Source organism: Athene noctua, chromosome 17, assembly GCF_965140245.1.
Source record: "Athene noctua chromosome 17, bAthNoc1.hap1.1, whole genome shotgun sequence".
NCBI classification, from domain to species: Eukaryota; Metazoa; Chordata; class Aves; order Strigiformes; family Strigidae; genus Athene; species Athene noctua.
In genome coordinates, this window is record NC_134053.1 from 2,377,306 (window position 1) to 2,389,477 (window position 12,172).

Sequence of the window (12,172 nt, forward strand, 5' to 3'; positions counted from 1 at the left end):
CCCGCAGTTCTGCGGTGGCTGGGGCAGGAGCAGCCCCTCACAGAGCCCTTGTGCTCCCACCTCGCTTCAGAAAACAGATTTTTACTGCTCAGTGTTCTGGGACAGCACTAAATAAATTTTATTACAAGGAATTTAAAAAGCACAGGCTAATCCAGCGTTAAACAGCGTTTGACAGGCAGCCAGGGGCTCAGAGCTCCTCCCCTTCTCCCCGCATCGGCCTGGCCAGCGGTGTCTGGTTTTCACCTGGTGGTGCTGAGAGCGAGGAAGGAGCCCAGGACACGCTGCGGGCTCCGTAGGGCTGAAATTCTGTCGCTTGGTGTCACAAAGAGCCCCTACGGACACAGAACCCAGGTGCTTCCCGAGAGCAAGGGGTAGCTGCTGCCTTGGGCTGGTGCTAGGATCCAGCACGAAGTTAAAATCTGTAGTATACTCTTACAAATTAAAAATACATATATATATATATATATAAAATGATCACTGCTTGTAAAAATTTAAATTCATAGAAAGTGTTCAATGATGCGGCAATACAGGAATTTGCTTGTGCTCAGATAAATAAGTACTACAGGGTGTAGCTAGAGTGCGGAGAGCGCTAAACGTGGATTTCCTCAGCGGTGGGTCACTCCTCCTCTGCCTCTCTGGACGCTGGGTTCTGCGCTTTTGCCTCAAGGGAAAGGGGGATTAAAAAAAAAAAGTTAAAACTCTGTTTTCAAAGCGTACTTGTAAGAAGTAATTAACAAAAACTTGGCTGCAGGTCCTCGGGGTCCCAGCCAGGCCCTGGCCACGCTCCTCCTGCGCTGCCTCACCTGCGCGCCCCCGCGCCTGCAGCCCACGGCGCCGGTCCCGAGGCGCCTTCCTCCTGCCTGGCTGGGGCTGGAGAGGAAGAGGAGGGAGACAGTCAGAGGAAGGGAGCCTGCCCCAGCCGCGCTCTGCCCCGGGGAAGAGCCCTTCGTGCTCCTGAGCCCGTTACTCAGGTAATGGAAGAACCAGATTTTATCCAAAGAGCGAAGGGAACGGCTCAGCTGAGCGCACAACTCCGGCCAGAGAACGAGGCCTTATCCTATGTTTTCTCCCAGCGACCATTTTGTCTGCTCTGGTTTGATAGCAAAGCCACAGCTGGCCCTTTGAAACTGGCACCAGCACAATTCAGCCAACTGAAACCTTATGAGGGACCCCCACACTCACACCACGAGAAGAGGCAGAAGATATGTCACTGTTGGGAACGTCAGAATGCACCCGGCCCAAAGCCTCACCCCCGCTTTCACTTTTCAACTTCTGGCACAAGAGAACAGTTCTCTTTATGGCCTAATTCTTACTGTAATGAAATGAAAGGATTTAGGACCAGCACATCAAGAATCCCAGAATCATCCGGGTTGGAAAAGCCCTCGCAGCTCCTCCAGCCCCACCATGACCCTCCCCCTGACCGTTCCCAACTCCCCCAGATCCCTCAGTGCTGGCTCAGCCCGACTCTTCAACCCCTCCAGGGATCCCGGGGACTCCCCCCTGCCCTGGGCAGCCCATTCCAACGCCCAACAGCCCCTTCTGCACAGAAATCCTTCCTCAGAGCCAGCCTGACCCTGCCCTGGGCAGCTTGAGGCCATTCCCTCGGGGCCTTGGCTCCAGAGACTCATCCCCCCTCTCTGCCCCCTCCTGGCAGGGAGTTGCAGAGGGCCAGGAGGTCTCCCCTCAGCCTCCTCTTCTCCAGACTGAACCCCCCCAGTTCCCCCAGCCACTCCCCAGCAGACCTGTGCTCCAGACCCTGCCCCAGCTCCGTTGCCCTTCTCTGGCCACGCTCGAGTCATTCAATGGCCTTTTTGGGGTGAGGGGCCCCCAGCAGAGCAAAACCTGCTCCGGCAGCGCCGCTGAGCCGAGCCCTGTCCGGACAAGAAAAGCATCACCTGGGTCTAGCTGGAGAAGTCCTGGAGAAGCCGGATGCAAAAGTTTCCACCGGGAAGTTCCGAGCAGGTCTCACACGCGGCACTGTTCCCCCTGCAGCTCTGTTCTTGGGTCTCCCCTCACTGCCAGGCCCCCGTTCCGGCTTCCCTCGCGCGTCAGGAGCGGCGCCAGCTCGTGCTGAAGAGGCCGATGGTGCGGTCCTGGCATTTGCCACGTTAGTCAGTGGCTTGGTCCCTCGTGTGGGACAGCTCAGCTTGTGCTGCCCGAAGTTTTCCGTGTGCCGAGGAGAAACATCTCCTGAGGACAAGAACGCAGTGCTTAATGGGAACAGCAAACGCAGCGGGAGCTGCGTTTGCTGTTCCCATTAAGCACTGCGTTCTTGAAGCTGTTGGAGAAACAGAACCAGCCCTCATTCCCATTACGGCTTAGAACCAAGAACTTTGAGCACACCAAGTTTTGGTGATTTAATCTTTCTTGCGTAAAACTAGACCAATGGTCAAGGATTGAAAATTTTTTAGAATTTTGGAGAGCGAAATCCCAGAATCATCCGGGTTGGAAAAGCCCCTGAAGCTCCTCCAGCCCCACCATGACCCTCCCCCTGACCATTCCCAACTCCCCCAGATCCCTCAGCGCTGGCTCAGCCCGACTCTTCAACCCCCCCAGGGATCCCGGGGACTCCCCCCTGCCCTGGGCAGCCCATTCCAACGCCCAACAGCCCCTTCTGCACAGAAATCCTTCCTCAGAGCCAGCCTGACCCTGCCCTGGGCAGCTTGAGGCCATTCCCTCGGGGCCTGGCGCTGGGGCCTTGGCTCCAGAGACTCATCCCCCCTCTCTGCCCCCTCCTGGCAGGGAGTTGCAGAGGGCCAGGAGGTCTCCCCTCAGCCTCCTCTGCTCCAGACTGAACCCCCCCAGTTCCCCCAGCCGCTCCCCAGCAGACCTGTGCTCCAGACCCTGCCCCAGCTCCGTTGCCCTTCTCTGGCCACGCTCAACAAGAGAGTAACAACACCTGTTTGGCTGGGAACACTCAGCGTGTTCCTGCAAACATAAAGAAGAGCATGCCTAAGGCCATGCTTTGCCCACACCTTGGTGTCTGGTCCGTCTCCGAGCCGGCTCTGGCGATTCTCTTCTCTCACTGTTGGCTGGAGGTGGCAAGGGAAAGGCTGCAGCAGGGCTGGCCGGGCGCAGATCGCAGTGGTGCTACAGCAAAACACATATTTGGCTGCTTAAACCACAGCTCCTTCAGATTTATTCCTGTAAAAACACTGCAGAGCATCGCCCCTCAGCACGATGAAGGTTAGCAAGGGATTGTTTTTCAGAAGAGACAGGTATCACCTGAGGGATAATCACTGGCTGTCACAGGACCTAACAGAAATGGAACTGTGTTGAGGGCCTCCCCACCAGCCCACAGCCCTAGTCTCCTGCCTCTCACACCTAAGAAGGGCCCTGCAAAGCCAGGCTCAAGCTGCAGGACAGCAGCCCTGAAGTGCTGTCACTATAGTTCCAATCAAGTTCCCGATATCAACCTGGTATCAGTGTCCTCATAAAAAGAAATCCAGCAACAAAAATTAAGTTAGAAGTGATTTCCAAGTCACGCTGCCCACAGAAGTGCCCCTGCTGGCTATCCTGGCTATAAACCCATGTTTTTCAGCAGGTTGATTACAGCAAGAACAACAAAACAAGACAGACAGAAACACAGAGGACACCAAACAGAAATAGGACCTAGAAAGGAAAATATTTGTTACATTTGTGAGATACCAGGAATACAACGTGGAACACAAAACTTTAAACACAGGGTGTCCTTCCCATGGTTTGCAAACAATATTTTTGCAACTCAGCTCCCGTCACTAATTCTTAACAAGTCCTAATTATCATATGCAAACTTCACAAAAAATAGTAGAAGCTGGTAGATAAAGCAGTCTCTGCATTCTGCATTTCCAAAACAGTTAGATAGGGTGAGGGGAAAAAAAAAAAAAAAAAAAAGTCTTCCACCAGCTAACTGGAATAGGAAGTGGATGGGACTTCTCCTTCATGTCGAGCACGACTGTTTAGCAAAGGGTAAGCTATGAAATTGTATCAGATCTCATTTCTATTAATACTGATTTTACGGTCACCTGGAGAGGAAAGGCCCAGAAACACAGAATACAGCTTTGCTGGTTTGTTAGCTAGGACTAAGAATAGGAAAGAACCATGAAACAGAAAATGAGCAAGCTCAGCATTTCCCTAACTTGCCCGTTATAGTAGCCCAGTCCAGAGTGGGCAGATACCAGCTGGAGCAGATCTGGGGACATGTCAGCACATCTACCTGGTTCTACGTGTACCTGGTGGTGCAGCCACTCCCCAAATCTGCCCAGCATTCCTCAAAAGTGACAACAGCTTCAGCAGTACCAAGACCTGGTGTTCTTCCCATACAAGAAACATCCCCCAGCAACGTACAGAAGAACTGGAACACCCCAGTAAGCACTCCGCAGTGCCCACCATTTCATAAACCCACCACGTCTCCCTTAGGCCGAGCTTCTGGTATAGCCACGCCCTTAACCTTCCTCTGTCTCTACGTCTACCCTCTGAGACATTCCTCCACCCTCTAGACTCATAATCTGTTCTCTGCTTCCTCTCTCTCAGTTTTACGCTTGTGCTCCTCTCCCACCTTAGCTGTGATTCACACATCCTGGTTTCAACACCGCCTTTATGTGCAAGTCAAACAGTATCTTGTGCAATTTCAGGGCCTTTTGTTTCATTTTCATTACAAGAGCTTTCCAGATAATTGTTATTTTTCAGTAAGAGCCTCGGCATAGCACAACGAGATGGGACCCAAGAGGCTTTGGTGAGGAAGACGTGACACAGGGGACAGTTACTTGAATTCCTGAAACATGCCACAGCAAGAGGCCGTGGGACTTGGCACATTTCTTGAACAAGTGGATGCGGTACAGCAGATCAAGTTCTGGTTAGTACCTGATGATGAAAGAGCATCTCCTCTTCTAGCTGGATACCACAAAATTCACATGGAAACATCATGTATCCTTTTGCCCGGATAGCTTGGGGCTGGGATGAAAAGAGAGACCTTCGGTTTTTGGACCCAAGAGCACGCAGGCCATCATATTCTCGTAGGTTTGGGGAAGAACTCCTTTTACTGAACGAGGCAAAGGCACTTGCTGGGTTACAACCTGTCTGTTACACAAGCAACACAAAAAAGTTAGCTCTCCTGTTGAGCAAAGATGGACTTTCAACACGACACAAAGACCAAATTGCCAGAGTTCTCTCAGTACCGCTGAGTGACAACTGCACCCTTTTTCAGTTGCAGTAACAGAAAAAAGGGCCTTACTGCAACCCCTTAGATACAACACCAGAAAGTACTACACCTGGTGAAGAATCAGATCCTCGGCAGGGTAGAGCTCCTCACAAAATTCACACGGCAGCATGATGACCTCATCGCCTGCAAAGTACGTAACGGTTATATCCTCTACCACAGAGAAGCCTGAGGCAGTCGGACCGACTTGCCTTCAGAATCCCTGCAGAACAGGCTCCTGTTCCCCAGCAAACGCTCAGGAAACACTTACTCGAGTCCCACTTGCCGAATTTCACATCAGAAATTCACAGCACCCAGAGTGAGAACAATGTCTTGGGGTCAAAGATGCATCCAAGGGTAGAAAAGCCTGTTACTGCCTTCAGTAAATCCCTTAGTACCATTTCTCCTTTCAAAATAAGCTGGCACGCCAGGTCTCCCCCAGATCCTCCCTTCCTACCATGTTTACTTTGACAGGAGAGCTGTCACCTACCCAGTTTTTGTGAAGCTCTCGCCACATATCAAGGTCAGACATTCGCTGTTGCTTTTATTTCTTCTTCCCTTGCTGTCGTGCTTTAGCAATATCTCTTTTAAAGAAACTATTTTAAACACTAATATTGCTAAGTTTTGAGGGAGCAGAAGATGAAATTTAAGAAAGGAGGGAAGAATGGTACTCATGGAGAGTCTAATCTCCTAATTGCCTACAAATGATTTAGAGGGAGTCTCAAAGAGACCCACTTTGACATTTTAAATACCTAGATAATCTCTGACAGTCCCAATCCAAGAATCCTCTCTTTCCTTCTCCCTTCCCCTCAAACATTAAGGAAAAAAACACCACCATGACAGCGTTTATACTTACTTTTTATGTGGTTTGATGCGCTAAAAGACACTAAAGAGTCACAGGAGAAGATACTCGACTCGTCTGTTTCATTAAGATGGGCAGATGGCACAGACCCTTTGGTGTAGTAGTTTTCCCAGGAGTCGCTGGGAATTTCAGCCGCAGTATTACTGTGAGGATTATTCTCATTTTGTAGGCTAAGAGCCAACACGTAGTCTAAATCGGCGTTCCACTCTTCACAGAGCGAAGAATGAGTGTTTTCGTTTCTCTCCAGCTGCTCCAGTTCACCCTCTTCAAAAGATAAATATAATAAATTTGAGAGAACGTTAAGGCTACAACTAGCAGTTCCCTTCTGGCCACGACACTAGCTCAGCCGTGAGGGTTTCACACGTGGACGCTCACGGAGTTCAGCGTTTCAAAGCCTAGAGGGACACCTGTATCAAATCTGGGAGGAAGAAGGAAAACATCACCCTACTTTTGTTTGTAAAAAGCAAAAAAGGAGAAAAAGAAGGAAGTCGTTCCTCTTATGTGAACAAGGTCTAGTAATATACTGTAGTCTTGTCCTTTTTACAAGGCTGAAAGCCTTCAGCTTTGTTTTTTCAGCATATCAATGGGAAAACAAATTCCTCTTAATGATACCACATTTGACAACAGTGGGAACTATACATGTACAGAGGAAAACCATGAAACGCTTTCTGGTGGGAAAGCTACACCGAACAGAAAACCAGGGTTTGGGAACAGGGCCCAAGACAACTGATGATGCCTGAAGACAGGCTAAGTGCTCCTCACCAATGCTGGCTGTTTCAAATCTCTCTGGTATTTCATTTGTACCGATCACATGGGAGTTTTAAACAAAGCTTACACGTGCGTAAAAACACTACTTGTGAGTACTCTCTGGAAGTTAGTATAAGTGTCCTACAAATTACAGCTCTCCAGGTTATTCAGTTTCATTAACTAAGCCCAGAAGTTATTTCTATAAGCCAGGCAGCCTTCTACAGTAAAGACTGTACTTTAGTAGTCTGCAGTGTTAAATCCTCTGAGCAGCCCGGGGCATAAAGCAGAGCAGAGATTCAGCCGAGAGCCCACGGCAAGGCCATGTCTTAAGGGTGACGTGATCCCTGCACGTGGAGGTGAGAGATCAGAGCCGTGGGAAAGAGCAGAGGCGTTGGTAATAGTCTCAGCTACGTCCAAACAGAATGGCACTGAAGAAATGTGCAGCACTATGTAGGTGAACCCACATCCAGACCTCATCTACCATTCTGTGTGACTGAAGGAAAGAGGAGTGCAGCTGCTACACAAAACCAGACAGAGTCTGCAGCAAGCAAACAACTCCAATTGCACGTTTCACCTAGATAGTTTGAGACAAAAGGACAGGCAGTGGACTGGGCTTTCACACCAGGTACCTCAGCAGCCCTCTGCTTAGCTGGCTGACACCTTCACTGTTCTGTTCCACAGTAGAACAGCCCTACTCACAGCACCTCTGGAGCTTCCATTATTCAGTATTTTCACATTACAAAACCTCATACTTGGATTTGCTGCCAAATTAGAAGCCAATTATTGCTCTTCTCTATCCCATACCTCACTTTTGATTTCTTTGTACTGCTGGAACATTTCTTCTGCTAATGTCCTGAAGGGTTTTGTCTCCTACACAGCTGCTATAAATCTGCTTTTCTAGCACACTGGGCACCCTGCACAAAGGCCCAGCGTAGTTACCTGATCTTAGTCGGTTTCTGATGGCTCGAAGGAAGTGCAAATCTGCCTCCTCCTCCTCCTCCAAGCGAGGCACCGTCCTGCTTCCTCTTTCTTGTTTCTCCTCTCGCCCACAGACCCAAGGATGCTCCTTCAGATCTTTCAGCATGATGTTACGAGCGCAGCCAGCACACGGCTCAGTCCTTGCTCCGCAGTAGAGTTCGTGCTCCTGGAGTTTGTTGAAAGTAAGCTGTATGTCACAGTACTGGCAGAGGGCAGGACGCAGAGGGCACGCTGACGCCTGGAAAAAGAAAGAGGGATTATTCTTTGCATATGGAAGACTGAGGCAAAAGTGGAGGGAGGTTCTCAGTTTCCTTAAGAGCTGAGCGGTCTATTGTTTCTTTAGCCAGATCCAAAGCTACACTAAAGAATAGCCTGGAATAAGATACCGCATGAGAAATGCAAGAATAACGTGTTGTATAACCTCTGCAGTCATAAACATGCCAGCTGGAGCACTCCGAATGCTCAGAACAGGGGTTTTTTTAAATCTGTAACGCTTGGACAGCAGATTCACATCGTGCTTTTTGAAATTAGCTTTTAGATACAGCCTTGCAATCCAGTACTAATCACATTTCATTGAGTGCTGCTAAAAACCACCATAGTATGTGTTCTATTAGGGAACAGATTAACAGCTCATTTGCTACTCAACAAGAATTGCTTGCAAATGTTCTTTACACTACACCGAGGGACAGGTAAGTTGCCCTTCAAAAGGGATTAAGCACAGATGAAACACTTTATAATTGCAGATGCTGCAAAAATACATCATCATTTGCTTTATAAACCAACCTAAAAGCACTACACACAAGCCTGCAGGATAAACTTCTTCCAGGGTTCTGAACTGGACTTATCTTCAAAGAAAATTCCTCTTTTCCTCAGCAATAAGCAGACTTAGGTGGCACTTCCCGAGCTGACTTTAAATGAACCCATAGGAAGGGAAGGTCCCGACATGTTTACCAAGGTTGCCTGTGACAGCAGCCAACTGGATTCAGAAACTCAGAAAACCCCACTGTGTCCTATTTTAGGATTTTTTTACAAGCTGTTTTAAAAGTTTGTTTGGAGATAATGAGTTATTAAAACTCACATAATGACTGCAGCAGAGTCAGAAATGCGTAATGTTAAAGGGATGAAAAAAGTCAAGTTAATCATATTTTGAAATTCCGTGCCATTTTCCATCTTAATCACTAATAAGGACAAAATCACCAATTACCACGGATACCCCTTTGATATGAAGACTTGAGCAGGCTCTACCGCTTTAAGGCAGTTTCCAACCACCTCCTCTCAGAGGGTGTGAATTTAAGCAAGCACGGTTCAATAAAAAGGATGCATGAATCACAGGCTGGAATCCAGGTCTTGGCTGACAGAAAGGCTCTAGAATCAAAGTCTGGAAATACTGTAGAGTATCTTCCAAGTGTCTAATAATATCAAGTCCACCAACCTCATGATCCTTCAAGAGACTGTTTTCCATCTTCATCCTACACTTGCAGGTAACCTACAATAAACAGACCTCGTTAGATTAATTGCCATAGAAATCAGGACATTTAGAGGAATTTGTTTCTCACCTGCACATGTTCGGACTCAATATGGTTCTTCATTTCAGACTTTGGGATTGATTCACTGCAGTAGCGGCATACTTCAATATTTCTGCTGCAGTGGATTTCGTGAATGATGAAATTAGCAGCAGGAATATCCTTTTTGCTATGAGAAAGTCAAAGGTTACTTTGCAGAAAATACACTAACAACAATTTCAAGCACTTCTTCATAACAAAAAAAGTCCTAAGAAAGCTTTCTATGAATTTGTGGTTTAGAGAACTGAGTAACTAAAGAAAAGCAAGCCTGACCAAGCCTCATTGTTCCTTTACAGGGAGGATATTAACATATAGAGCATGCAAAAGTCACAATTTTCACACTGCATTAAGATAAAATCAAGGCGGATTTATTTCCTTATGAGAAAAAGAAATTTTTAAGGATAAGCAAGTTATCACCAGGTTCAAGTTTAGTTTTAATCTGAGAAGATACGTTTCTTCCTGAAAATAACTTGGCTATGAGAGGCTGAACAGGGCTCTGCTTGGAAAAAATAAGTAACAGATCTTGTTAGGCCAGATCTGCTCAAGGAATGAAAGCAGTAACCATATTATTCTGTAGCCAAAATTCCGCAACTCACCTCATTTCTAAGAGACTCATTTTCCTATCTTGAGGAGAATGCAAGGATTACAAACACTAAAGGTCCAAAAAGAACTGAGGCACTAGGAGCTTAGCCCTTATTCCTGCCTCAAGCAGGTAACATCATTTCTAAATGGACACATCATCCCTCCCCCCAAGAAATCAGCCTTCAAAACACCAAAATTAACTTTTTAACCTATTGCTTAGCGCCCTCCGTGTCACAAAGGCAGAACAATCCCTACAGCTGTTTAGTTTTCTCCCTTGCCAGATCCCAAGCAGCCAACGGCCTGGTAAAGGAACAAAGTCCAGCAGCAGTGTCTGAACTGCACCCGCCCGCTGCTTGCAAACCAGCCTGATGTTGCAAGAAACTGTTTGGATTCTCATGTCTCTTTGAGGAAAAAAAAAAAAAAAAAAGTTAATTTCTGTAGTTGCTTGTATTCAGGGTGCAATTTCTGAGATGGCCTCATTATTGGTAATTGTATTGCCAACAACCGGAGTTTCTGAAGGAAGAGAACTGTTAGCAAAGAGAAATAAACGCTGCAACAATATGCGTCTATTGATTCTATTTTTACATCTCTGCTTCTGAGCCACTTGGCTGCTAAAGAAAAACTTGAATTCGTGTGCTTCACGTGCTCCTCACTGAAAATCAAGTCTTTATTTCTATTTGAACACTCTGGTTTCTATCTAGTTGCCTGTTCAGTGAGAAACTTGGGTAAAGGCTGGGAAAATCGTTGTTACCACTTAACAAGGTAAAAACCAAAGCCCAAACGTTTGTTTGGTTTTTGTTTTTTTTTTAATATTACGTTCATTATTAATTTGCACCTTCTAGTATGTCAGAGCATTTCAAGGGAATAGACAGTGACTCGCCCAGCCGGCCTGCCCGAAGGCCGGGCACCCCCCCGCCCTGAGCGCTCGGTTTCGTTTCTTACCAGTTGCCGCACAGCCGGGTTTCCGCCTCGCTCACGGCAGCTATAGCCATTTTTCTTTCTGTCCGGGGGCTGGAAGAGGCACCCCCTTCCCCTGCCGTACCCTCAGCGGCCGGGGGCACCCGCGCCTCACGGCAAAGACGCGCCGGTTCCCTCGGCGCGGGGCCGGCGGCGGTTCGCTGCCCCCGGGGAGCGGCGGGGAGGAGACACCCCCACCCCGCCAGCAGCGGCAGCGCGGGGAGGGGGAGGAAGAGGAACAGGAACGGCCCCGGCCCGGCGGAGGGGACGCTCCGCGCCCGCGGCCCCGGTGCCCGGTGCGCGGCCCCGCCCCGCGCTGCCTACCGGCCCCTTCACCCCCGCCCCCGGGGCGGCCGGGCCGGCGGCTGCGCACTGCGGTTCTGCGCTCTCATCATGGCGGCGCGGGGCCATGTGCAGGACCCCAACGACCGGCGCCTGCGGCCCATCTACGGTACGGACCCCGCGGCCCCCCCCGGCCCCGCTCCCCCAGCCCGCCCCGCCGCCGCGCGGTTACCCGGCCCGGCCCGGCGGTGCCCGGGGACGGCGCGGAGGGGCCCCGCGGGGCGGCCCGGCCCGGCTGAGCGCTGGCTGGTTCCCCCGGCGGGGCCCTCCGCCCGCCTCTCCCGCCCCATCCCCGCGGCGGCGGGGCGGCCCCGCTGCGGGGGCCGAGGGGGCAGCGCGGCCCCGGCCGCCCCCCGCTCCGCTCCCCGCGGGGGGGGGCTCTCGGCCTCCCGCCGCTCCGTCCTGCCTCCCGCGGGCGCCGTTGCCCCGGTCAGCCCGCGGGGGGATGCCGCGAAGCCCGGGCACGGCTTCCCCCCCCCCCCCCCCCGGCCAACCCCTTCCCGGGGCTGGAGGCGGGAGTTTGGCCGCGGCGGGGGGAACCCGGGCTCCGTCGGTTTCCCCTGAGCCCCCCCACGCCGCCCCGTTGCCTGGCCCGGGGGTGGGGGGGGTGTCTCCCGGTCGGAGCCCCCCACCCGCGTCCGGGAGGAGGCGTGGAGGGGCCGCGCAGCCCGCGGGCAGGCGGCGGGGGTGGTCGCGGTGCCGCTGTCTCTCGGCCGGAGTAACTTGGGTCGGCGTTTGTTTTGTGCGGCAGAGAAGTTAGAAATGGATTAATTCGTGGAAATCACGGGCACTTTAAAAGTTGCGTGTTGTGGTACAGGCTAATTACGGCGGTACGGAAATTAATGGGGAGGCGAGAGTGAAGGAGTTGGAAGAAGATGGTCTTGTTAAGAATAACCTCTTGCATTAGGGTGTCCCCAAATATTTCCAGGGGTATTACGTGCAGTCGGGATTGCTTAAGAGATTGTA

At 50.4% G+C, this 12,172-nt stretch overlaps 2 protein-coding genes across 2 annotated transcripts in view; one reads left to right on the top strand and one right to left on the bottom strand.

The window, feature by feature from the left end:
* Positions 1-92: 92 nt before the first annotated feature.
* Positions 93-11,152, bottom strand: TRAFD1 (TRAF-type zinc finger domain containing 1). The gene is made up of 11 exons (XM_074921630.1): positions 10,850-11,152; positions 9,320-9,455; positions 9,196-9,249; positions 7,767-8,001; positions 6,033-6,314; positions 5,250-5,323; positions 4,843-5,058; positions 2,976-3,090; positions 1,896-2,190; positions 804-870; positions 93-661 (listed from the first exon to the last, which is right to left on the bottom strand). Exons 1-11 carry the CDS (start codon positions 10,897-10,899, stop codon positions 617-619), a joined length of 1,569 nt encoding a protein of 522 aa, XP_074777731.1. The 5' UTR covers positions 10,900-11,152; the 3' UTR covers positions 93-616.
* A 61-nt stretch (positions 11,153-11,213) lies between these two features.
* Positions 11,214-12,172, top strand: part of NAA25 (N-alpha-acetyltransferase 25, NatB auxiliary subunit) — a 30,164-nt gene continuing 29,205 nt past the window's right edge. The window contains exon 1 of the mRNA XM_074921628.1: positions 11,214-11,315. Coding sequence (XP_074777729.1) covers positions 11,258-11,315 — 58 coding nt within the window. The 5' untranslated portion in view covers positions 11,214-11,257. The remainder of the gene's footprint in view (positions 11,316-12,172) is intronic.